Source organism: Micromys minutus (genome assembly GCF_963924665.1).
Source record: "Micromys minutus genome assembly, chromosome: 16".
Taxonomy (NCBI): domain Eukaryota; kingdom Metazoa; phylum Chordata; class Mammalia; order Rodentia; family Muridae; genus Micromys; species Micromys minutus.
Genome location: NC_137985.1, coordinates 41,989,445 through 42,016,392, shown reverse-complemented (window position 1 = coordinate 42,016,392; position 26,948 = coordinate 41,989,445). Strand labels below are relative to the sequence as shown.

The 26,948-nt window shown below is 43.1% G+C and overlaps 1 protein-coding gene across 1 annotated transcript; it reads left to right on the top strand.

The window, feature by feature from the left end:
* Window positions 1-678: 678 nt before the first annotated feature.
* DLAT (dihydrolipoamide S-acetyltransferase) lies at window positions 679-24,617 on the top strand. Its single transcript, XM_080929804.1, has 14 exons — window positions 679-1,029; window positions 1,421-1,522; window positions 1,920-2,044; window positions 2,184-2,340; window positions 4,712-4,838; window positions 7,347-7,534; window positions 8,340-8,481; window positions 14,073-14,140; window positions 14,786-14,878; window positions 15,202-15,309; window positions 18,850-18,965; window positions 20,976-21,138; window positions 21,669-21,805; window positions 22,781-24,617. The coding sequence occupies exons 1-14, from the start codon at window positions 754-756 to the stop codon at window positions 22,908-22,910; spliced, it is 1,932 nt and encodes a 643-aa protein (XP_080785930.1). The 5' UTR covers window positions 679-753; the 3' UTR covers window positions 22,911-24,617.
* The last annotated feature ends 2,331 nt before the right edge of the window (window positions 24,618-26,948 follow it).

Sequence of the window (26,948 nt, the reverse complement as noted above, 5' to 3'; positions counted from 1 at the left end):
ATATTTTAGTCGTTTAAGAGGATACAGTGGTTAATTTGGGGGTAATAAAACTATTTTTACAAATAAGTATCTTTATATAGGAACTATAATTAGTCCTTTGAGACGAACTGGAAAAGTGAAAAGGTACCTTTTTCTCTTGGCTGCCCTGCACATCTTTTGGCCAAAAACCCTGTTGCTCCCGTTTCCGGTGGGCTAGGGACCTAGGCCAGCTTGCGCTGGGCGGGCTCGGCAGCCAAGGGACACCCTCTAGTCCCCGGAGGTCACTCGAGGGCCTTTCCTTTCTCCACCTTTCCGAGGTGCGCCCGCACCCACTGACCTAAAGCTTTGGATTACTGTCAGCCCAGGCTCATTTCCCCAGCTTTTTCTTAAAGCAAAGGCGGCCGTTCCCTTTGGCACCGCCTTCTTTAACCGCAGGCTGCAGCCGGCCCGACTCTCCGGTCCCTTAAGCCACCACCTTAGAGCGGACTGTACTTCCCATCCTCTGCGACACCTCTCCTAGGGCCTTTCCCGTTCCTTCCAAACGTGCACTGTCACCGCAGGTCCCGAGCTGCAGCCGCCGGTCCCTCCCGGGTGTCTCTGACCCGTCCCCCCCGCAGCGGGGCGCGGACGCCGAGCGTCCGGGTCGCCGGTCCAAGCAGCCGCTTTTACGACACTGCGCGACTGCAGTGCGCGGCTGACGGCAGAGCCGCGCTGCTCTTGGAGAGGTCACTCCGGAGACGGCGGAGCCTTTGGGGCGTGGGGGTCTGTGGCAGTATGTGGCGCGTCTGTGCGCGGAGGGCGCAGAGTGCTGTGCCCAGGGCCGGGTTCAGGACTCGGTGGGCAGCTTTGAAGGAAGGCCCCGGCGCCCCTTGCGGGAACCCGCGGACCGGCCCCGCCGCGGCTCGTTGCGGTAGTGGGATCCCCAGCTATGGGGTCCGCTCGTTGTGTGGCTGGAGCTACGGCTCCGCCACCGTGCCGCGCAACCGCTTACTGCGACAACTCCTGGGGTCGCCCAGCCGGCGCTCTTACAGTCTCCCTCCGCATCAGAAGGTGAGTGATCCACCCCGTTGTCCTTCAGAGTCAGCTCCTTGGCGCGGGGAATCCTCCTTGAGAGGCCTCCGACAGCCAGCTCCCTTTCAGATCTATTATGGCCCCTTGCCCAAGACCTTCCGGAGTGGGGATCTCTTCTGTTGAAAGCAGAGCTTTAAGCCTGGGGCTATAAACAAAAGGTCCGTGAAGTCTCACGTGCTTCTCAGATCCACCGGAGAGGATCAGCCTGCCACTGAAAGTCATGAATTTCTGGGGTGCTGTATATCTCCAGTGACCAGTTTATAATGGGACTCGGTAAATACTTTTGCGTGGAATTGGGTGGAATGAAACTCTAAAGCACGCCGAGAGTTAAGTATCCCTGTTTAAATCCATGCTCCTTTTTCTCCTGCAGGTTCCACTACCTTCCCTTTCCCCTACAATGCAGGCAGGCACCATAGCCCGCTGGGAAAAAAAAGAAGGGGAAAAAATCAGTGAGGGTGATCTAATTGCAGAGGTAAGTTTTAATATATGCAGATGATTCTAAGGTATATGCAAATGATTCTAAGAGAGTGGCTTTGTGGAATAGACTGAGGCTTCTAGTAGGTAGGTAGTTCTTTCTCTTTAAGAAGCTGCTCCCCTCCCCCTTCCAGTTATTAGAGACGATTGGTTAGCTAAGTTGTCAGCTAGCTAACCTGACTGTTTTTGAGACAAGGTTTCACTGTGTAACTCTGGCTGGCCTGCAGTGCTCAAGATCTGTCCCCAAATGCTAGCAATGCCTGGCTTCTACCCAAAATGTTTTAAACCCATTCTTTCAAGTCTATGGTAGTGGGTTTATCTTCGTATAGTTTGCAAACATTCTGATTAACTGCATGTTGGCAGTACGAACCTAAGCCAGTGCTTTGTGTTAATAGGTTGAAACGGATAAAGCCACTGTTGGATTTGAGAGCTTGGAGGAGTGTTACATGGCAAAGATCCTTGTTCCCGAAGGGACCAGAGATGTTCCAGTTGGATCTATCATCTGTATCACAGTCGAAAAGTGAGTGAAACCCTTGTAATTTGTGAACATTTGGTGCCTTTAAAGCATTTTTTCTCACATTGGAAGTTAAAGACTTGCTGGGAAGGTAGGGATTGAATTTGCTTTATAAATTTTGTATTCATGTATTCTTTTTCATCAGGCCTCAGGATATTGAGGCCTTCAAAAATTATACGTTGGATTCAGTATCAGCTGCCACACCGGCAGCCCCAGCTGCAGCCCCTGCTCCACCTCCAGCTGCTGCCCCAGCTGCACCTTCTGCAAGTGCTCCTGGTAGCTCCTATCCTACTCATATGCAGGTACGACTCAGCTTCTGAGCACCGGCTCCTGATGACCTGTCACTTATAGTCTTTTGTCCTTTTTCTCTGTGGGTGGCGATTGCATTCTAAAAACTTGTCATTAAACGTAAGTGCCTGCCATTCAGCAGTATACAGAGATGTAACTGTGTGAGCTTGAACAGTTTCTTTACCCTTTCTCAGCCATAGAGGGATACAGGATCATGCTTGGTTTTTCTCATTCACAAACAATGTTAAGGGTTTTGGAAATGATTTTTTTTTCCTATACAAGTAGAATTTAAATAGAGAACAGGTGCTATCTGTTGCATGAAAGTCCCCAGATGAGGTTTTCCTTTGGTTTAGAGTGGTCTATTTCAGTAATACTCATTAGTGAGAAAATAACAAAGAGTAAGTATGAAGTGATGGAGAGATGGCTCAGTGGTTGGAGCACTGGTTGCTCTTTCAGAAGACTCAGGTTTGATTCCCAGCAGCCACATGGCAGCTTACAAACTGTCTGTAAGTCTAGTTCCAGGGGATCCCGCCCCCTCGTACAGACAGACATACAGGCAAACCACCAGTGCATATAAAATTAAAAATATTTTAAAAAGAATAAGCAGTGTGGAATAAATCTACAGGATAACATTGTAACAATGCTGGTGTCCATAAATATGATTATCATGAACCTAAATCAGCTTCTAGGAAACTAATCCATGCTTCTTTTTAAAGTAGATTTTCCTTCATATACATAATGTAATTGCAGTTTCCCACCCCAGATCCTCCCTATTTTCCTACCTATCGAAACCCATACCCTTCTCTTAGGGCCCACTATGATTCCTTTGAGATGGTAAAGTTAAATAAATGAGTGTATATCTCTTCTCCTTCCCTCTCTCCCACCCACACTCACACTTTCATTTACTTCACTGGTGATTATGCAACAAAGAAAAGAAATTCTGAACAGAAAAATAATTTTTAAAGAATTCTAAGTCGTGCAGGCATGGTAATCCCAGCACTCTGGAAGCTGAGGCATGCAGATCTCAGTGAGTTCGAGGCCAGCCTGGTCTACAAATTGAGTTCCAGGGTAGACAGGGCTGTTATACAGAGAAACCCTGTCCAAAATAGAAAAAAAATTTTTATATGCATTTAGTGTTCATGTGGGTACACTGTACTTCTCTGTGTAGAGGTCATCGTGGGAATGAGTTCTCTTCTATAACCATGATGCTGTGGGGAGCAGAGACAGAGCGAGGCTTGTTGACTTCCCTATTTCATGGAATTGAGGGAGATAGCACAGGGCACCTTACATCCTCTTCTGGCTTCTGCATTGCACACTTATATGCACCACACACACACACACACACACACACACACACACACACACAGAGAGAGAGAGAGAGAGAGAGAGCAGGCAAAAAGCTTTTTAAAAACAGTTTAGAAAGTATAATGTATTGTTCCTCTAGTCTATGACAAATGGTGTTTAGTTTTGCAGGATTTTCCCCTCTAGTTCTGCCTCAAGCCTGCTAGTCAGCTACTCTTCTACTACTGAACCTCATCCTTTATTCCAAGAAGAGCTCTTAATGTTCATTGTTAAAAATTGTGTGTGTACAATGTGCATCATGTGCATGCTGGTATTTCCAGAGGCAGGACTGGCTTCACCCAAGCTGGAGTTACAGGTGGTTGGGAGCTGACCCATCGGGTGTGTATACGTGTGGTTTCTTATGGATGAAAAGATGCTGATTGCAGAACACAGCAAATTCAGAGAGTGCATTGTCTAGAGCAAGATCATTCTATACGAATGATAAGTATGTGTGGTCACCTAGATCAGCGGTTCTCAGCCTGCAGGTCACAACCCCTTTAGGGCCAGATGACCCTTTTACATGGGTCATACATCAGATATCTGTGAATCAGATACTTACATTAGATTCATAACAGTAGCAAAATTACAGTCATGAAGCAGCAACAAATATATTTTTATGCTTGGGGAAAACCATAACATGAGAAACTGTATTAAAGGGTAGTAGCATTAGAAAAGTTAAGAACCACTGACCTGGTTGTAAAGGTACGTGTGTGTGTGTGTGTGTGTGTGTGTGTGTGTGTGTGTGTGTGTGTGTGTGGTGTGTGTGTGTGTGTGTGTGTACACGGGGCGGGGGGGGGGGGGATTGTTTTGACCATCTGAAAGAAAGCTTTCCCATCTCTCTGTTCTTTTCAGTTTGGAGGATGGGTTAGGGTAACTGGTCATGTATAATCACTCTTGTTTTGAAGGAGAATTTAATTGGGAAAGCAATTAGCACAGACCTTTGTGGTAGGTGACAGGTCTAGTTGGTAAGCATGTGCTTACCTGAATGCTTTTATGTGTAGTGCTTCCTGGTTAAGCAGTGATGTGTGGCATTTGTCTCCACAGGTTGTTCTTCCTGCCCTCTCCCCAACCATGACCATGGGCACGGTCCAGAGGTGGGAAAAGAAGGTGGGTGAGAAGCTGAGTGAAGGAGACTTGCTGGCAGAGATCGAGACCGACAAGGCCACCATAGGTGAGATTTCTTCAGTTCTGGAGGGCTGAGCGAGGAGGAGGACGGCCACCCTTTCCTGTACTGAGTGATACTGTGACGTTTACAGTCCTGAGATTTGCTGTCTGCAACATATTTTATAACAAAATCATCCCAGCCACACATGTCAGTTCTGGGTTGTACTCATCCATGGAGGATGTGTCAGGGTCTCTTCTGAGGCCCGGGTTTGCTCTCTTGGCTATATTTTTACGGTACTTGAAAGTTGTACCAGAATTGCCATTGTCTAAACATGGGAAAAGAAGGAGGGAGGAGGAAGAAAGTCATGCCCTCTAGGGCAGGAGAACACCAGAGGCTCTCAGGTGACTCTGAGGGAACACAGTACCCAGGGTTTAGATTAGTCTCATAGTCTGAAAGTGACATGGGTGTTGGTCTTCACATGTATCACATTTCCGTGTGTTTCTTCACTGATTTACCCACTGTGCATTCATGTATCTGTGTTTGCATCAATTGATAATCCTAGGTCTTATGAACTTCTTTTCACTCTTCCATGGAGCAGAAGGCTCACCCATGCCATAGTGGCAGAGCAGGACATAAGCATCAGGCAGTAGTGGTCACAGACAGTGCTCTTCACTATTCTCTTGGTAGCCTAGGGCAAGCGCCAGTCAAAGAGTAAGACCCCCTTCCACCAGCTTATTCTTTGACATACTGTACTTTTTTTCATAGTCGTCATCTCCTCCTCCTCCTTCTCTTTCTCTTCCTTCTCATCCTCCTCTTCCTCCTCCTCCTCCTCCTTTCTTCTTTGAGGTGAGATTGAAGTTCAAGTGCTGGGATTACAGGCTTGTACCACTGTGTCTGGCTCCCTCATAGCTTTTATTAGAAGAAATGATTCACCTTAAGGAAAAAGCAAGGGCCAGCAAGATGGTTTGGTGTGGGTAACGGTGCTTGCTGCCAAGTCTTAGATGTGTGCTACCTCTGTCCCACTTCAGCACATCTTCTATTGAGTATTCCCAGTTGGGAGATGGAAGGACTCGTTAGAGATGTGTCTGTCCATCAGGAAGAGCATAACTGCAAAGAACAAGATCTGGATGGTGGAACTTGCCCTTGTCAGTAGCTTGGTTTACTCTTAATTAAATTAATTAGTAAGTTTCTGAGACAGGTCTCACTCACCCTGGCTGGCCTGGAACTCACGAGATCCAAGTGCTGCCATTAAAGTCATTCATGGTCATGCCATGCTGCCCGTCCTCATGGGGAGCTCCTCACTATGTCGTCGTCTGCTCTTGAACTTAGGTTGCCCAGTTACCTTTGAGCTACCGTCCTCCTGCTTCAGGCTCCTTATGGTGTGGTTACAAGAAAACACCCAGCTTTAGCCTTTATAAATCTTTAGTGTTTGAGAGAAACAGTAGCTGAGTGAGGCAGAGACCCCAGTGATGCTGTATTTCATCACATTGGAAAATTTAGCATAATGCCAAGAGTAGGCTTTGAGGAGCTCTGGGAATACTCTTATGCTGAAATCCTGTGTTATTGTCCTGCTGGTAGTTCTCATAATTCAACTTCCATGTAACGCTGACTTCTAGCAGTCCAGCTGATACCATCTTAGTGTCCTGTGAGTGCCACATAAGGCTGCCCTTGAGGCATTTTCAGTAGCTCCTGGAATGAGCCACTGTCTGCAGTCTTGGTGGAACAGACACAGTCAGTATCCACAAGGGATTGGCTCCAGAAGGCCATTTGTGTGTGCTCAGCATAAGTGCAGTTTTTTCCCCTAAATTGTTTTGATCTCATAGATTTGGAGGGCCAATTTCATTTTTCATTTATACTTTGTGCAGGGTAAGTACTTAAAAATATTAATTGATTTAAATTGAAAACATTTACGTAAGGATTGTATGGTCAGTCATTCCTTGGTATATGTGTTGACAACTTGATTCAAGGATGAAAGTCTGTAGATTCAAGTTCCCTAAATAAGTGGATATAGTGGGTTGGGGTCACTGGAATTGGACCTTGGGCCTTGAGCAAATCAGTAAGACTTCTGTTCTGAGCCCTCCAGCCCTGTACACTTTTAATCATTTCCAGTTACTGGTCATGCCTAGTATGACAGTGCGGTGTGTAATTGTTACACTGGATTACTTAGGGAATAGTTGCAATAAAAAGTGTATGTGCTAAGTTCAGACCTCTGTAGTCTAACTACAGAGTACATGTCAGCAACAATGTAATATTGACCTGCAGTTGAATGAATTTAGGAGTGCAGGACCTGTATGTATGATGTAGGAGTGCAGTCAACCTGTACAGAGGGTTGACTGTACGACTCCTGCTCCCATGTTAAAGACAGAAACCGAGGCACAGAGAAGTTAAGTAGTTTGTAAAAAAAAAAAAAAAAAAAAAAAAAAAAAAAAAAAAAAAAACAAAAAACCAAAAAAATAAAACAAAACCAAAAAAACCAGTACCAGTAGTTTGAATATGAAAAATGTTTTACCTGAAACCCTATGAGGGCGAAGGAGTGGAGACTTGAGTCCCATAATGATTTTCTTTCTACTCAAGGCTTTGAAGTACAAGAAGAAGGTTATCTGGCAAAAATCCTGGTCCCTGAAGGCACAAGGGATGTTCCTCTGGGAGCCCCACTATGTATCATAGTAGAAAAACAGGAAGACATAGCAGCATTTGCAGACTACAGGCCAACAGAAGTGACCAGCTTAAAGCCACAGGCACCACCACCTGTCCCACCCCCGGTAGGTGTACTTCTGAATCGGGGAATTGTCTATTCAGGCAGATGATAGCTAGGTTTCTGTGTGTCCAGATCCTACAGGAAGGAAAGTGACTGGCAGTACCTGTTAATCTGCAGTGTGTGTGCACACATGTATCAATCGTGTGCTGTCCACCTGATGATCAGTAGTTTACTCTGCCACCAGCCTAAGCCTTGCTGGGAAAGAAGCTAAGTGGCATGTCCTGCTAGTGGTGTGATGGTTATGTCCATGGGAGGTGATGGTTTCACCTCACATTTTCTGTTACTCCACTGACGACCCATTTGCACTCTAAGTTCTTTTATTTGTGATTGTAGCTGAGGATGCTTTGCACTTTGGACCCTGATGTGACATGACTCGTAGTAGCATCATACACTTGACTCTACAGTTACTCCTCCATGGGCTCAGAAGAGCTGTACATTTCCTCAGAGAAGCTTTCATTCTCAGCCTTGCATTGATTCAGATGCTGTCAGGGAACCGTGTGGTCCATTCCTTAAGACACTTGAAACATGGGACCTGATGCTCATTTTATATCCTGAAAGGAGATTAGATAAAGCAGAACTCAGGCTAATTATCTACTCAGTGAAAATAAACAATTAACAGGAAGCAAGGTAGTTGGTGGTTCAGGTACTTGGGAGGCTGTGGCTTAAAGGGGAAAAAAATGACAAGTGACAGGCAGTCAGTATGTTATATATGAGTATATTATTATAAAGACTTTACATTATAAATACGAACCTGTGTTCTGTCAGATTATCTTTGCAGTTATGAGTAGAAATTCTCTTTTTCCCCTAAGGTGGCAGCTGTTCCTCCCACCCCCCAGCCTTTAGCACCTACCCCCTCAGCCGCTCCTGCTGGACCAAAGGGAAGGGTGTTCGTTAGCCCTCTTGCGAAGAAATTGGCAGCAGAGAGAGGTATTGACCTCACCCAAGTTAAAGGTAAGTTTCTTTCTGAAGAAAGGGGTTATATAGTTAAAGTGAAGTTAAATGCGGCGTGAGGCAGCCACACGCCTGTAGGAAGGAGACGCCCTTACTGCCGTGGTTAGTGGGGAGGGCGTCACTGTGTTCTGTGTGCTCTGCTTTGTTCTATATCGCCGACGGAATCCGTGTGTCTATTCAAACTTTCCTCTGTTCATAGGAAATCTTTAGCAGCAGTGACGGAAGGAAGCATCACTCAGCTTTGTCCTCTGAGGGGCTAGCTCCTGTAATCTTAGGGACTTGGACTCAGGCAAACCCAGGCTTTGTGGCTTTGGTGCAGAAAAAGAATTTCAGGACTTGTCAGAAAGAAGCTGAGTTGAGGTTTTATTAAAAATAAAAAGATGTTCACAAGCCAGGCATGGTGGCCCATACCTATAATTCTATCTCTGAGTACAAGGCTAGCCTGGTCCACAGAGTGAGTTCCAGGACAGCCAGAGCGACACAAAGAAACCCTGTCTTTAAAAAAAAAGAAAAATGTGCTCACAAAAAAAAAAAAAGCATATCAAAGAACAGTGTTTTTTTTTTTTTTTTGTTGTTGTTGTTTTGTTTTTTTCAGTGTTGTTTATTAAAAGATAACTTTTAATGAAGATTTTAAGGATGGAGATTATGAGAAGTATTCTCTGGGAAATAATTCATACCCAAGTGTGGGTATGGGCTTTTTAAGAGACAGTCAGAGAAGGTCAGATATACCCAAGTGTAAGTGTGGGTCCATAAGGGAGAGTTGAAATCAGACGTCCCGACGTTAACCGTATATACCACTTAGATGGCTGGCTCTCTTCTTTCCCCGTGGTGAGTGGGATTATGGGGTGGCTCTGAAGGTGCTATAATCTGTAGATAAAACCCCAGGAGCCATAAGGGTTGTAGTATAAGCCTTCTACTATAAATGGGGCTTTTGATGAGTTTCCTAGAAAATTGTTGGTTTATAACTGAGTAGGAAAATGGCTTTAGCAGATGTTAATGTTGGAATTCTTACTCTCAGGTGCTGAGAGGCTTCTGTCTACTTCAGAGTGAGAGGCTTCTTTCCCTTCTCATTTCCCTACAATTTCCTTGTCTTTATCCTGTCTTAAAGTCTTGGCAAGAGTGTATGTGTTTGTTGAGCAATACTGAGTTACAGGACGTGGCTGTGTGGTAAGTCTCAGGGCCAGGTTAACTGAGTGCAGCAGTAAGCAAAACTGGCTCATCAGGTAAAAGTGCTGGTTGCTGCTGACCCGAGCAGAGAATCGACTCCTGTCATTTGTCCTCTGACCTCTGTGTGACACCTTATGCCTAAGAGTTGAATTCAGGTCATTAGGCTTGGTAGTAGCATCCTTACACATTGAGCTTTCTCATCAGCCCAGTTTTTGTTTTTTGTTTTTAAAACATGAACCAAGGATCATAGTAGGCAGGCACTTAACAGTCACATATATTCTTAGCCCCCTTTTTTACTATGTTGTGTTATATCATCTCAAAATAAAAACAATTGCCCAGGCTGGCCCTGAACTTGCAGTATTCTATCTTCAGCCTCCTGAGTAGCTAGGATTAGAGGCCTGGACTATCAGGTCCTATTTTAAGTTCTGTGTTTTTCCCATTACCCTGTGCTATCCTCAGATCTGCAGTTGTTGCCCTCAGTCTGGTTCTCACTCACCACCAAGCTGCTGTTTGTTGGTGCATTCTTTGTACATCTGGGCTTAGTGTCAGACAAGTTTAAGGTATTTCACAGAGCAGGGGGCTGAGTTAGTAATCATGCCTGAAGAACCTGGATTAGTCAGGTCATTTGTTGGAGGGGTAGAGGTGCTGGCTATTTTGGTAGAGGGATAAGTTGAAGAGCCTTGGTATTGTTTTCATGCAGGCTGGGTTAAGTGATTCGTTTATTATCAGCTAAGCACATGTTTATTGAGAGTCATCTGTGCATCAAGTACTTGTTCGTAAGATGGAGAACATTCTGACTTCACTGGCCAGCAGGAGTGAATGAAGTAACAAAAGTCTAGCATCGTAGCTAAGAGTGGGATCCAGAGCTAGAATGCTCAGGATTCAGTGTCAGCTCTGCCTTATGCTAACAGTGTGACCTTTTCCGGCTCTGTTACTTGTATGTAAAAATAATACTTAATATGGTGTGAAGATTAATGAGTAAACAGTGCTTGTGCAGAGAAAGCATACTAACTATCCTGGCTCTACATTTTATCATGAACTGAGGTGACTTAAGAGCTAAAATGAAATAGACTCAGTGACAGACTCGGTGACATTTAGGATGGGTGAGGAGGATCTTTCTGAGGAGGAGATACATGACCTCATCTCCAGGCAAGGAGTCATCTGTGCACCAGCCTTGTGAAGGGTCAGAGAAGGCATTTTGGCAGAGGCCACTATGTCAGTAGCCCATCGTCTGGAATCCAACCTTGACATGTGAGGAATATGATGGAGCATGGAGAGGAAGGGGAGAATAGAAATCCAGGGGAGAAGGATCAGAAGCAGCTGGGCCTGTAGTCTAGCTGGTCAGAAAGCTGAGGCAGAAGGATCAGTTCATGGCCTGCTGGGCTGCACAGACCAAGGTGGCTGTGGGTGCAGCCCAGTGAGCCCTTGTCAGCACTGTGTCAGTGTTAGCGTTCACAAGCACAGGAAGCATCTTCAGCTGTTGCTAGGGGGTCCCTTCCTTGAGAGCCTGGTCCATTAGAGACAGTTGGGGTGATACAGGGTAGAGTGGTTTGGCAGGAAACAGTGCCTGAATATCAGAAGAAGCGGGATTTGCCTTTAGTAGAATTTAGAACAGCTTATCTGCTTTAACTGAGATTATGATGGTTGGTTTGGTGGTGGAAAACCTTGCTGTTTATCTGTAAATTAAGGTTATCAGTTTAGAGAGAATCTGGGAAGGGTTGAGGTTAGAGAGATTATTAAAATAGCCTAGGGTTTGGGAGCAATTTTAGGGGACAGTTGACTTTCTGGAAACTTCTGGGGCCTCTGTTTCAGGTTTCCAATCCTGAGCTGTCAACCAAGTGTATACTTTTTATTCCAAGCAACAGTGCGTCACCCTGGTGTTAATAGAAGATAAGCACCGTTCTGAAGTTCTACAAGGGACTGATTCTAACAGCCTGAGAAATGTCGTTTGGGGAAGGGAAGGAAAGACGGAGGGGGTGGGGAAGATGGTCAGGGCTGAAAGAGTGGAAGGGTCAGTAGAGTGCAATGTCCTTCCATTTACTTATCTTTTATTTTAGTCCTGGGACTTGAACCAGGCTTTTGTGACCCTGGCTCAGCAAGCTCAGGATCCAGGATTGTGTGGTGTTCACTGACACCAGGTGTTTGGAGTTTTTTAATATAACCTCCACCAACTGAGTGTCCAATGGTTCAGTCCACTTCTGACATTAATGACTCAGAGTTAGAATGAAACTCCATAGGTGAAGGCAGCTCTTCCTTCAGATTTCTTCTAAGTCCCCAGGGCCACCTGTATGTTTACTTCATTAGCAGTAAGTCATAGATTGCCAGTTCTCCAAGGCTTGATAATTAGCTAAAATGACTGATGGATATTGTAAAGAATACATCTCAGGCACAGCCAGTGGTCCAGATGCATGGGACAAGGTATAGCAGGGAGAGATATGAAGCACCCATGCGCTCTGGGGACTTGTCATCCTGCCACCACATTGCTGTCCTCACCAACTACGAAGCTCACAGGATCTCACGGCATTATCATGCAGGTGTCATCATAAAGACATTATTGAGTAAATCACTGGTCAATGGTTATTGAACTCAACTTCCTCTCACTCTTCTTAGTTGGGAGGAAGCAGGGGAGGGAGAATGTAAAGAAGATTGAAAGTTATCACACTAATCAAGTGTTTGTTCTTTAGGCTAGAAAAGCTGATGTTCTTTTTCCAGAAGCCCTACTCTTCTTCACCTTGTTTATATAAAATAGTGTGATTTAAAGAGATTTGATTGGAAAAAGTAAATACTTATCACTTGGGGAATTTCCTAGATTTTGGAAGGCTCATACCAAAAGCCTGGAACAAAGAGCAAAGAGAAAAATGTGTTTGTTATGGATTTCAGGGATTTAAATTTATTTATTTATTTATTTATTTATTCATTATTAGGGTTGTGGAGGAGGGAGCAAGAGACAAAAAAAAACAAAACTTCATTGTAGAAGAGCCAAAAGTCAGATAGAGGGGCATGGCAATTAGGAAAGTTAGCCAAAGCGTTATCTACAGAGGAAGGATTCTCACAGGACAGCTCTGAATAGAGCTGTACTGGAACCTCCATCTTGCAGATGAGACAGGTGACTGTGGTCATTGGCCTGATTCTACACAGCCCTGCGTGTGTCTCCCAGGCTGGCTCTTCCCTTACTGCCATGCTGCATCATTGGGGAGCTGGCAAAGCAATTATAAGCATTTATTGGCTAACTGCTAACTGTGTTGGGTGGGTGGTTTCCTCTTGAGGGATTGAGGGTCGTGGCATCAAGCTAAGCTCTGGTTGCAGGGGAGGTTATGGTTTCTCTGTGCTTCAAAGGTGGGGAATCTAATAGAGGTCCCTGCCACCTCTGTTCTAGAGCTCCTGGTGAGGAGAGACAGTTCTAGCCAACTCTGTTTTCATAACGAAGGGAAGGAATTGGGAAGAACTGCACACAACAGGAATCCTTTAAAAGGCTGCCATGGGGGAAGATGAATCAATTTGACCAATTTTTTTCTAGACGTGGGCCAGTGTAAAAGGTATTATAATAACTAAATTCTGGATTTACTTTAAGATCAGGATGATGTACTTGGGCCTAAGCCTAAAACTGAGACCATAACAGTGAGGTAAAGATGGGAGGAGGGAGGGGAATTTGAATAAACCAAGCATGTGAGAGAACTTGAAGGTCTTAGAGACATCGTAGTATTTTCTCCTTGGTTTGTATGATGGGTTGATTTAGTTTTGGTTGGTGTGAAAGACCTGAAAATGATAGAAAATGAATGATTCTAAGGATGAGATCGTCAAAGTTACACACTATAAATGCTATTCTGAAGTCAAAGAGGTTTATTTCTTGAGAAAATTGTCAACTTTACACAAAGGATGTACTTTATGGTCAATAAGATTGTTTCAAGGTTCAGTGAGTTGGGGTTCGGTTTTGGTTTTGTTTTCTTTTGCTTTTTAAGCTAACTACACGCAACAGCTAATTTTCCTTTTCAATTTATAAACTACGATTAGTATTATTTTATGTCAGTGTTTCCCAACTTAAAAGCAAAGAAATAAACAAAATAAGAAAATAAAGAATTTGATTTAACTGGATAAAACTTTAAAAGGAAAATGGTTACGATTTATAATAGTTAAAAAGAGCTATTTTTGGCTGGGGCGTGGGGAGCACATGCCTTTTAACAGTTAGAGGCTATCCTGGTCTACAGAGTGAGTTCTAGGATAGCCATGGCTATACAGCGAAACCCTGTCTCCAAAAAACAAAAACAACAAACAAAATAACTACTATTGATCCAGGGCACTCTGTGGATTAATGAACAATTAACAAAGCCACTGTTCTGAGGGAGAAAGGGTTTTCCCAGGGTCACAGTGTTGACCGTGGCCATCCAGGGTATGCTGTCACATATGTGATGTTTATGTTTCTTCAGGGACGGGACCAGAAGGCAGAATCATCAAGAAGGACATTGACTCTTTTGTGCCCACTAAGGCTGCTCCTGTGAGTTATTTTTGGCTTTTTAAAATTATAATTTCATTTCACTTCATCCGTTTATTCATCCATCCATTTGTTTTAGCTACAGTCAGTTTAAAGTCATTGTTACTGTGGGGACCAAATCTTGGGGCTCCATACATGCTTGGCAAGCACTCTGCAACTAAGCTGCTTCCTGGTCCACAGCCTTTATTTTTATATTTCTTTCTTTAATTTTTCAATTTAAAAATGCTTTGCTTTCTCTTTACTCCCACGCCCTACCTCTTCTGGTTATATTGAGAAAGCAGACTAGCCTTGAACTTGAAATCTTCCTGCCTCAGCATCTTGAGTGCTGGGAATTTAGGTTTGCACCACCACATCTCGACTGCTTTTACAAGGTCGCTAAAAACTAGTCATTGAATATGCTCTTCCTCACTAAATGCTGACTCTTCAAATATGATTTTAGAACTCTAAGTAAAAGGAAATCAAGAACAATATTCTCAAATAAACAGCCTAATTTGAGTCCCTTTTGCTCCGTGGAGATGGAACCAGCTACTCCTCAGAGCTTTGCTGTTCTGATTTGGCATGTGACCCTCCACAGTAGTAGCATGCTTCAGGTGGTCTCCAACCCATGCTGAGAGCCAGTCACTAAGAGCTTTTTCTTTTCCCTCTAAGGCCGCAGCAGCTGCCATGGCTCCTCCGGGTCCAAGAGCGGCGCCAGCTCCCGCAGGAGTCTTCACAGACATCCCTATCAGCAACATCCGTCGAGTAAGAGCACCACCGAAGTCTGCAGCCAGAGCTGTGGGCATTTCCACTTTGTGTAGTTGTGTGTGTAGTAGTTTGAAACACCAAAAAGGACCTTGCCAGTTGAAAATACTAGATTATTAGTTTAAGAAAGTTTGATTTGGTTAGTTGAGTGATTGGGGTAAAGAAATCTCTGTTTTGGCTAATCTTTTAGGAGAAGAAATCCTTTATCTTACTCTGATATGTGAGGTAAGCTACCAGGGAGCCAAGGGAAAGAGAGGCAAGCAGACTGAGTTAGGAACAGTCTGGTGTCAGCTGAGAACTGATGTTAAACTCTCTGGTTTCAGGTGATTGCGCAGAGGCTCATGCAGTCAAAGCAGACTATACCTCATTATTACCTTTCTGTCGATGTAAATATGGGAGAGGTGCTGTTGGTACGGAAGGAACTTAATAAGGTAAAACCCAGAAATTCTCTCCCACGGAAGCGTTACAGGTCGCCATGTGCTTTGCTATTAGAATCTGGTTAATGATAGAAAGTGACCGCCAAGTGAAATTGTTAGGTAGAGAAATCCTGGGAAAACTCGACCCAACTTCCTTTGATTTGTTGCAGTCATCAGGACAGTGTCTCACTGCGCAGCTCACACCTGGAACTCCGCATGACCAAGGCTGCATTGACCTTGCAGTTCGGCTATAGCCTCTAAAATGTTGGGATTACAGGAGTGCACCACTTTTTCTGGCTTTTCTGTTAACCCTTGATTAGAATGTAGCATTTGGAGCTCCCTTTGCCATGGATAGATAGTAGTCTAGCAAGTTCTCTGGTTTGATGCTTGAAGCTGCTTTGGTAGCTTAGAAGTGATACTATGTTTATAGTGAGATACTACATGAGCACTTAGCTCAGCAAAAGGCATGTTTGGAAATAGAGAGCAAAGCAGTCTGGAATGGGATGGAATTGAGGCAGTATTAACGTGACCGGAAGGGAAGGTGGGGTTATAAAGGTGGAGGTACTCATTTGTAGACCAGGCTCTTTATGAAGCTGCCTCTCTATTGTTTACTCAGTTACACTGTGTGTGTTCATTACTGGAGTTCAGCAGAGTGTTGAAGGAGACCAGTGGTAGTTGGGGAAGTCACAGTGCTATCAGATTAATGTGGCCAAACTATGGCAAATGTAATGTTTCGATTGGCAGAGAGGTTGAGAATCTTAAGGTTCAAGGACTGTAAGAATGGAAATACGACTGGGAGATGGAGATCCATGAAGTACGTGTTGCACAAGTATGACGCTCCCAGCACTAACAAAATGGCAGGCACTTTGATATGCCTGTAATCCAGTACTGGAGGGCAAACAGGATCCCTGATGCTGGCTTAGTAGCTAGGCTGGCTCAGCCTGTGACTTACATTCAGCAGGAGACTGTGTCTCAGGAAGTAAGGCAGAGTGGGGCTGGAGAATGGCTGCAGAGAGTCTGGGTTCAGTGTGAGCACCTGTATAACTCCAGTTCCTAAGTCTGGATGCTTCATTGCTGTAGGCAGCAGGCTCACACAGGACACACATGTGTACATGCACATAAAGTAAGTCTTTAAAATAAATAAGGCAGAGAGTGAATGAGGAAGATATTCAACCACATAAACAATTAAATGTAAACGTTCTTTAGAGAAATAGTAGAACCAGAGAACCCCATCAGCTCTTTAGAGTGGTATACAGGACCTTTCACAGGGTGTCTGTGAACTTTCTGAGCGCTCTTTTCCCACCACTGAAGACGTGCTGGTTGTCTTGCCGTTGTCAGCGTCTACACTTTACACTGTGTGCTTGTGTTTTCTCCACACAGACCCTACTGTGTCTGTGTGGTTTTCTCCTTGACCTCCTTGAGGACTTGACATGTATTGCCTTTACTGGTCTTCCTTATTCTAAATTTAAACCTTTTCCCCTTCCCTGTTCACAGGACACTTTGTGAGATGCACAGTCCCTCATTTGACAGGGTCTGCTCCCTGAGCACAGGTTTGTTCATTGTTCAGTGCCTCATGCCTTGTGTACCCAGCACAGTGCACAGGTGAGGCACATGGCTGACCGCATGAGTGATTAAAGGTGATGGCATACAGTAGGCAGAATCCTGAAACTGGGCCAGAGACATGGCTCAGGTTTAAGAGCACTTGTTCTTGCAGAGGACACATGTTATGTTCAGTTCCCAACATAAACCCATCAACTTGCAGTTGTCTGGAACTCTACTTCCAGGGGATCTGGCACTTCTGACATCCTCAGGCTCCTATTTGCATGTGGTACATATACATACATTCACTCATACATGTACACACACAAACACGAACCCACACACACAAAGTACTAAAACAGATAAATGAATCCAATGTATTGGATTAGTTTGAATGACTTTTTTGAAAAATTCATAGCATTTTACTGTCATGCTCAATTCACATATCTGAAGTGTCCTACTTAGTGTATTTCAGAATATGTTTACAATACCACAGCATATTTTGGAGCATTTTTGCCACCCCAAGCAGCCCCTTACCATAGTCCCATCAATCCTTCCTCTCTCCTCAGTCTTCCATTTTTGTTTGGAAGATTTTCCAGAAGGCAAATGGAATTCTTTGCCTAGAATCATATGAAGTCCATTCTTCACCAAGTGCTTGGTATTTATCATATTTAGGTTCAGCTGTGTTGTATCCCTCTTTTTTCTTCCTTTCTTCCTTTCTTTTTTCTTTTTCTTCCTGTCTTTTTTTTTTAAGCTTTATTATTTGTCTGTTTTGCATCAACGAAAATTTGTGTGTGTGTAGGTTCTTACAGTGGCTAGCCACAAGAAGGCAACAGATCCCACTGGAGACGTCTTATCTTGTGATCTTAGGGGGAATAACTTTTTGATCATGAAGTATGAGGCTAGATAATTTTGGGGGGTTGTTGATTCTTTTCTTATCAGGAAGCTCTCTCAAACTCCGTAACTTTTGTGCTGAAGAGCAGTAGTGGATGTTTTTGTGTCTTTTTGGGCTGTTGAAGCAGTCATGCGATCTTTCTGTTCTGTTAGGGCATTCTATAGTAATCAATCTTTTTGTCTTTTAAGAAGAAAGATCTTACTGTGATGCCCAGCCTTCTGGATTCAAATGAGTCTCCTTCCTAAGCCTTCAGAGGACATAGAGAGTAGTCACGTGCTGCTCTGCACACTTTAATTGATTTTTTTCCATGTTACCAACTCTTTAAATAAAACACATTTGGTCATAGTTAATGGACCTTCCTAAATATTGCTAGGTTTTGTCTGCTAGTATTTTGTTAAGAGCTTTTCTGTTATATTTATAAGATAATATTTGGGTTTTAGCTGTTGGGTTTTTGTCTGATTTTGGAATGAGACTATTACTGAAGGATTAAGTTAAATCTTCTGTTCTTTAGAAGGCTAGGTGAAGATTTATGTTAGCCTTTAAGTATTTGGTAGTATGGGCTAGTTGCTGGGCAATGGTGGCACATGTCTTTAATCCCAGCACTAAGAGATAGAGGCAGGTGAATGTCTGAATTTGAGACCAGCCTAGTGTAAAGAGCAAGTTCCAGAACAAAGAAACCTTGTCTTTAAAAAACCAATCTGTCTGGGTCTAGTCTATGTGAGCAGATTGCACAGTAAGTTTCATGTTTATTCTGAGTTTATATTCTTTATTGGTTGTTGTGTTTTATTTGGGTTTTGTAGTGTGTTGATGCTGGGCATTCATAGTACTTCTTTTTTATGTTGAAAAGATAGCATGTCCCCAGTTTCACTCCTGATTTGTGGAATTTGAGTCTACTTCTGCTTTTTCAAACAAACATTTGTTAGTGTGGTTGTTGTTTACTTGATCTTTTTAAAAGAAAAAAAAAACCCACCTTGGTTTAGTTGATTGAAAATAGGGACACGCCATAAGTCACGATGTTCAGCTCCTGCTGTGCCTCCATTCAAGAGATAAAAGAACCTGCTTCTTTTTTTTTCCGGGGGCAGGGAGGGCTAATAAAGCTAGTTACTTGTTGTATTTAACAGATGCTTGAAGGTAAAGGGAAAATCTCTGTCAACGACTTCATCATAAAAGCTTCGGCTTTGGCCTGTCTGAAAGTTCCCGAAGCCAACTCGTCTTGGATGGACACAGTTATAAGACAGTAAGTGACTGGAGACTGCACGGTGACGTGCGCTAGCTCATGTCTGCTGACTGTAGCTAGGGCTGTGGGGACTGATGCCCGTGAGTAAGATGGTGCACATCCGGCCAGTAAATGCTGTGATTCTTTATATGGATTCAGTAAAAGGAAATTGGTGTAAAACACAATCTAGTTACACTGATAATGACTGTCAGAAAGCAGAAAGAACAGGGTAGAATCTGTTCCCTGCATGTGACAGGCTGGGTATAACACCTTAGGTCTTTGGAACACTATCCATTAAGTGTTCTCACTTCCATTGTTTAAATGAAGAATTGAAGGCTTAGTGAGTTCTGAAGTTTGTCCCAGGTTAGTATCAGGATTCCAACACAAGCCCTGGCCTTTTCTAAGTATGTAGGTTTTTTTTTTTTTTTTTTTTTTTTTTTTTTTTTTTTTTAATGCATTTATACTATAGTTTTGACTTTTAAAAACTATGTATCTGAATCTGTCTCTGGGTTCTCACAGAACTCAGAGAAATACTAACGTAATGTCTTACTGAGAAAACTCTACAAAGAGTACAGATGTCTTTGTAGGCCATCTTAACCCACAAAGTGAAACACATTTCAACAAATAAATGAAAGCCAAAGATGCTGCTTAGGGTATAGGGCCCTTGCTGATCTACTCTAGAAAAGCTTGGTAATCTTGCCTTAAGTTTCTCTTGAGTCATGACCTCTTCTGAGTCCTGGGCACTCTGCTTTCTCTCCCGTGGTGTCTCAGCTTTTTTTGTTTTGTTTCCCTGCCTCCCCTGCCTTTCTACCCCCATCCCACCCCCTGCTCACTGATGTACATATACGCCATGGCCAACCTCAGGACAGCTTCTGGGAGTACGTTTTCTCCTTCCGCTGCGTGAATTCCCAGGATTGGACTGAAGTTGTCAGCTTGACTGCACCCACCAGCCCCACCCCACGGTGCCCTCCTCTCACTCTTTTCCATGTGCTCAAGCTTTGTTGCAGGCTCTGTTCCAGCCAGTGCACTTGTGCTTAGAACCCAGAAAGGTCAGTTTGCTCCATGCTGATTATGATGATGCTTTTGTGAGCTACTTGGTGTGTTAACCAAGAACAGCAAGGAAATAAGTGTGAAAGTGACTTTCTGACATTTCTTCCCCTGCCCCCTTTCATTTTATAAAAAAATACAAGTGAAAGAAAAGAAAAGGATGTTAACACATAGGATAGACATCTCTGAACAGTAGCACAATCGCTTCTAAATAGTGTGTGAGTAGTGGTGCTGGGTATCTAAAACAGTGAGTGTGGAGTAGTGGTGCTGGGTATATAAAACAGTGAGTGTGTGAGTAGTGGTGCTGGGTATATAAAACAGTGAGTGTGGAGTAGTGGTGCTGGGTATCTAAAACAGTGAGTGTGTGAGTAGTGGTGCTGGGTATCTAAAACAGTGAGTGTGGAGTAGTGGTGCTGGGTATATAAAACAGTGAGTGTGGAGTAGTGGTGCTGGGTATATAAAACAGTGAGTGTGGAGTAGTGGTGCTGGGTATATAAAACAGTGAGTGTGGAGTAGTGGTGGTGGGTATATAAAACAGTGAGTGTGGAGTAGTGGTGCTGGGTATCAAACTTGGAACTTTGTGCTCTACCACCTAAGCTACACCCTAAGCACCTATAGTGTTTGAAGTAAATATCCAAGATTCATATTTTCTTTAACCTGGTACTTTTTAGTGGTCCTTCCTCCTCTTCCTCCTCCTCCTCCTCCTGGCAAGGCAGAGGATGGAAGAATTGAGGGAGACACTCCAGCTTTTTTGTTTTTGTTTTAGGATGTATTTATGTTCATGCGCGTTGGTGTTTCACATGTATGTCTGTGTGAGGGTGCCAGATTCCCTGGAACTGGAGTTACAGACAGCTGTGAGCTGGGAATTGAACCTGGGTCCTCTGGGGGAGTAGCTAGTGCTGTCAGCCATGAGCCCTCCCTCCAGCTCATGCAGCTTTTAGTCTTTTATGGTGGTGAGTTTGACTCCATTTTCTTTTTTGACAGAAATCACGTGGTTGATGTCAGTGTTGCTGTCAGTACCCCTGCAGGACTTATCACCCCAATTGTGTTTAATGCACACATAAAAGGACTGGAAACCATTGCTAGTGATGTTGTTACTTTAGCCTCCAAAGCGAGAGAGGGTAAACTTCAGCCTCACGAGTTCCAGGTAGGATGCCCTCCCTCAGCTGTAAGGCATACATTACTCTGAAGCTCAGCCTCATTCTCTTGTTGCATTTTCTATTTTGATTCTGCTACATATCTTATGATAGATCTTCAAAACAAAGCTATTAAGTCACAAGGGAAAAGCTGAAAAACATATTTTCATAATTGCATGGGAAAGAGCTGGAGGGATGGCTCAGTGGTTAAGAGCACTGACTGCTTTTCCAGAGGTCCTGAGTTCAATTCCCAGCAACCACATGGTGGCTCACAACCATCTGTAATGAGATCTGATGCCCTCTTCTGGTGTGTCTGAAGACCACTAAAGTGTACTCATATATAAAATTAATTAATGTTGTAAAAAAATTGCATGGGAAAGCCAGGACAGTTAGTTGACTTTGATTTATATCATGTACATCCTATTAATAAGACTTTCTTAAATAAAAGGTTTTCTCATGGCCTCTTTAGAGAATATTTGTAATTTTTTTCTTGGTTATGGTAACCACGTAATCTGTTTTTATACTTTTTTTTTTCCTTTAGGGTGGAACATTTACAATCTCCAACCTAGGGATGTTTGGAATTAAGAATTTCTCTGCGATTATTAACCCACCTCAGGCATGTATTTTGGCAATTGGTGCTTCAGAGGAGAAACTGATCCCAGCAGATAATGAGAAAGGGTGAGTGGAGGAGAGGAGAGGGCTGGGAATGTCACTGCATTATGTCATCATGGTTTTTATGTACAGCTTTAAGTCGCTTCAGTAAAGACAGCATGAGAAGCAATGGAAGCCACTTAAATTCTACTAACTTCAATCATAGTTGAGATGTGGTCTTGAGATTTTTATCCATGGCGGATTGGCATGGTTTTTGTTTTTGGGGTTTTTTTTTTTTTTTTTTTTTTTTTTTTTTCGTTTTGTTTTGTTTTGTTTTAATCTTATTTTTTATTTTGAGGCAGGGTTTTTTTTTTTTGTGCTGCCTTGGCTGTCCTGAAGCTCATTCTGTAGATCAGGCTGGTCTCAAACTCGTAGAAATCTACTTGCCTCTGCCTCCCAAGTGCTGGGATTAAAGAAATGTGCCACCGCCACTACTTAGCTGCATGTTTTTTCTTAGTCAGATAGTAAGTATTTTAACTTTCTGGGCCATATCATCTGAGTCCTTGCCATTTTACTATGACAGCAGGCAAAAGCAAAATGCTCATAACTTCTAGAAAAGTAGATCTACATCATAATAGACAAAAAGCAGTATTTGGCCTGTTTTGTATAGTTTGGCAATGCTTGTTCTCAGGTGTGTATGTAGTTTTCCTTCAAGGTGACAGTTTGAGCTAAAGATAAATGGTAGGTGAAACCAGCTTTCATATGCAGATCTATAATCACAGCTACTCTAGGGCCTGAATCAAGAGGGTTAGAAGTTCAAATCCCACCTCAATTACATGACAAGTTGAAGACCAGCCTGGTTAACTGTCTTAGATATTTAAAAACTAGTTTTTTGTTGTTTGTTTGCACAGCATATAAGTGATCTAAAGTTAGTCCTCTGAATGATAAAAGGGAAATAAATATCTACATGGGTAGGATTATGGTAGGAATCAGCATGTGAGTGGCTGTTGTCTTGGGCTCATTGGTTTCCTTCAGAATACCCACTGATGTTTTTCTTTCTAGCTTTGATGTGGCTAGTGTGATGTCTGTCACACTCAGCTGTGATCACCGAGTTGTGGATGGAGCAGTTGGAGCCCAGTGGCTTGCTGAATTCAAAAAGTACCTTGAAAAGCCTATAACGATGTTGTTATAATGTCCTCGAGACTTCTGCTCTTTCTCTGCTGACATTATATTTATATGTTATTAAACAGGTGGTTCTTTTAAAGTTTCACTAGTTAAATTTATTATTGAGTCAGTCCAGATAATTTATTTGTAATAGACATAAATGACTCTTTTGTAAATGCCAATTATACCCAAATATTGTACCCCTTTAATAATTAAATGTCAGTTTAAAGCTGTGCACTCCTAGTTAGGCCATGTGGCCTAACTCCGGTGAGAAGACCTTCCTGTGGGAACAGGATGGGCAGGGTCAGGGCTTCCTGCAGACAGGCTCCTAGAAGTAATCTGGGTGAGACCTGGAAGTTTAGAGTTAATTGACTCAGCTTATATAAGTGTATGGGAAACAAAGTCATGAAAATTATTTCTTATGAGAGGAGTTTGAACAGAAGCTTTAATTTGGAATCTAACCCTAGTTAAAGTCTCCTATTACATACGTTAGTTTATCATTCAGTAAGTGAAACTGTAAGAGTCATCATTTTCTTAGACCTCTTCAACCAACTGTTATTTTTATATGAATCTCTAAATAAAATAGCTTTCCCCTCAAGATAAAGATATAAGCCAGCTTCTTGGTATAAATGAAAATTTATGTATTTATTTATAAACAATTTCAATGTATAACTTGAGAATTCTGCAGTTTCCTCCAAATAAAAGAACATGCATATTGAACTGAACAAGTTGTAGAAGTAGAACTTTCCTTCTGAGATGAACTGGATGTTGACTGTACGTGAACCCGATCATCACATGTTATTACTCAGTTGGAGGACTCTGGAATGACTATGGAATGTATATGGGAGAAGTGTACATATGTAATATATGGTTTTAGAGTTGTATATGTGCCAAAGTTCATTCACCACCAGAGATTGCCTGACAGGAAATGGGAGTGAGGATGTTAGTGGGCATTTTGCAGCGTTACATGCAATGCCCAAAACAGGTACTGGGTATAGTAGCCGCAGCTACTCAAAACAGTAAAGCAGGAGGATAGTTCAGTAACAGCATGTCTCCATCTCAATAAAACAAGCAACAATACCCAAAACAATATGACAGTCTGTGGTCGGAGAAAGTTTTTTAAAAAGTGTATATTCGTTAGTGTTTGTTCTTCTCACCCCAGTCCTGTCTGTGTAAAATAGGATCCCTAAGATCCCATTGGACAGAAAAACTTTAATAGGTGTCTCCCTTCCCGGTCTGAACGCTCTTTCATTTTATTATGTTTTACCTTTCTGTTGGAGGGAAGCAGGACATGCAGGATAGTAAAAATAAATTGGGAACAGGCTTCCTGTTGATGTGATGTGTTTTCATAAATCTTTGGGATTATTTGTGACTTTAAATAATCCTGACCTTGTGTGTAATATGGGGGGGCATCCCCTAAAATTTAAAGTGTTTCATTGGTGTTGAATCTGTTTCTAAATGTTCATTATCACGTGGTGCACAAGCGACACTCCAGATAGTCCACAAACCTCCAAATGCCGTGTTTGTAAGACAGTCCCATGCAGTGGCCTGCCTCTTCAGCACTGAGGTATTCTATGCTGTACTGAAAAACTACAGAATGAACATGCTTATCACAAGGGCACATCATTAGCATGAGCCAAATCTCATCAAATGTGAAATTGAAAAATGACTCATTCTTTGCTAATGTTCTTTTGTTCTCTTGAAAGAAAAATAAAAGGTTGTCATCTGACAAAAATGTTCTCAGTTAAGACTGAATCTCACCTGTAATCTAAATCTAGACTCAGAATAGTAACCAAAAGAAGTTAGAAACAGTGTGTTGGGTCAAGAACAATTGTTTTAAAATTAAACCTGTTTTTAGTGTGTCTGAACTAATGTTTAATATATTTGTACTTTCCTTCACATTAAATGATTAATGTCAAGTGTCAGCTCCCAATACAGGTGACAGTTCAGTTGTAGAACTGACAGGATGAGCGATATCATCAGGCCGTTACCTAACACAGTAGCACGAGCTACTTCAAGAGGCATGGCACTTACTGCCAAGACAGAGAGTGAGGCCTAGCTGTTAGATGGTGCACTCCCAGTCCTGGGGTCTGTGAGTGTGGAGTTCATGGTTTGCCAAGACACAAACCACAAGAGAAGAGAACAGCCTGGGACAGTGACAGGAAAGGAATAGTCATCCTGTACCCATGAATGGACACTGGAAAATCATCACCACTGGCAGTGAGTGACAGCTCAGTGGTCAGTTAGCTCCAGCCATGCACATGGTACATGTGTATGCAGACAGGCCATACAAGGTCATACATGAAAACCTTCACATTTCAACTTTTCTGCATTTTATTATTAATGCCCTTCCTGAACAATTTCACTTTTAAAAGGAGAGGGAGATGTTAATATAAAACTTAATGAAATATACAAAGTAGGGTATTTTGGGAATCCATGTGAATATCAATTTAATATGCTGGACTTTTTAAATCCTGTTTTTTAGTGTGCATACACAGAAGGAGGTAGAGGACAGTTCTCTGCTCCCATGAGTACAGGGATTGAATTTAGGATGTCAGGTTTGCACAGCCTCAGTACGAATGAACTCATAGGGCTCCTGTGTGCTGGGTACAAAACTAGAGATTAAGAGCTGGCAAGATGGCTCAGTGGGTAAGGTGTCTGGCCAAGCCTGGGAATATGATCCTGTAGACCCATGTAATAGGAGAAATGAGCAAGTTCTCTGATCTCACATATATGCAGTAGCATGTATGTACCTACATGTGTGGGCACACAATAGATGTAAAACTATTTTTAAGAAGGTAGAGAGTTGATTAGTGAGTCATGTGATTTATATAGGGGCATTTTCTTTTTTCCTAAACAATTGAGTAATACTATATTCTTTAAGGAATTTTTAAAAAATTTGTATGAGTGTTGGGTCTGTTTAGCACATTATTGCAGTGCCCTTGGAAGCCAGAAGATGGCAGCGAAACCTGTGCCTAAAGTTACAGTCTGCTGCTATCAACAGTCATGTGGGTGCTGGGAACTCAGCCCAGATCCTCTGGAAGAGCAGCCAGTGCTCCAGACCCTCAAGTCATCTCTCCAGTCCTAGTATTTTCTAGGAAACATGACTGTGTTAGTGAAGGCTTTGCAAGTGTATTGAAGTGTGGGACTGGCCCAGAATTACAGAGGAAGAAGGGTAGAGGAGATGTCAGCCTAGGTCACCTCAGATGAGTACAGCCCAACCTCACACCAGGAAGCTGGCTGCCCCACTGTCAATCCTAGTAAGAGAGTATTACCCTGACAGTTAAGCTTCATTCTTTGTTTACCTTAAAAGATTCTCACCACCACCACCTCCCCACGGCCCCTGAGCATGCAGATGAAGCGTCTTCCAGTACCACTGACCTGGCCAGTTGTCTTGCCCCAGAGGCCCTGGCCATCTCCCCAGGGGCATAGATGCCTCACCCTACCCCCCATTAAACGGAACCAGTTTTCTGAAGCTGTTCTGGGGTCTGTGTGTCCTTTGCCTGCACACTCACCACAGACTAAGACCCTGCCGGCACCACCCACAGGTTAAGTTTGCCTCTCTCCAGCCCAGCTCAGGGTGCTCAACAGGCTTGGCCACCCCCAGACAGACACCTGCAGGCTGGCGAGTCTGGTACATTTTCTTAGTGAGTGATTGATGTGTGAGGGCCCAGCCTGTTGTAGGCAATACCACCCCTGGGCGAGAAGTTATAGGGTGCATAAGAAAAGACTGTGGGGCTAGAGAGACAGCTCGGTGGTTATGGTCCTGAGTTCAATTCCCAGCAAACACGTGGTCATGTGATCTGATGCTGTCTCCTGACCTACAGGTGTACATGCAACTAGAGTACTGGTATACATAAAATAAAAAATAACAAACACGAGACAAGCTGAGCAGTCAGTTCTCCACGGCTTCTACATCACTTCCTGCCTGCAGGCGCCTGCCCTGAGTGAGTTTCTGCCCTGACTTCCTTCGATGATGTGGAGGAACTGTAAGGTGAAATAAACCCTTTCTCCTCAAGTTGCTTCTGGTCTTTTTGTTTTATCACACCAACAGAAACCCCAACAC

Excerpts from the sequence above, each read along its gene's own strand:
- DLAT (XM_080929804.1), top strand. The coding sequence starts at position 754 with ATGTGGCGCGTCTGTGCGCGGAGGGCGCAGAGTGCTGTGCCCAGGGCC. Across the intron at positions 7,535-8,339 it reads CACCACCTGTCCCACCCCCG|GTGGCAGCTGTTCCTCCCAC; the intron begins GTAGGTGTACTT and ends TTTTCCCCTAAG. Across the intron at positions 8,482-14,072 it reads TGACCTCACCCAAGTTAAAG|GGACGGGACCAGAAGGCAGA; the intron begins GTAAGTTTCTTT and ends ATGTTTCTTCAG.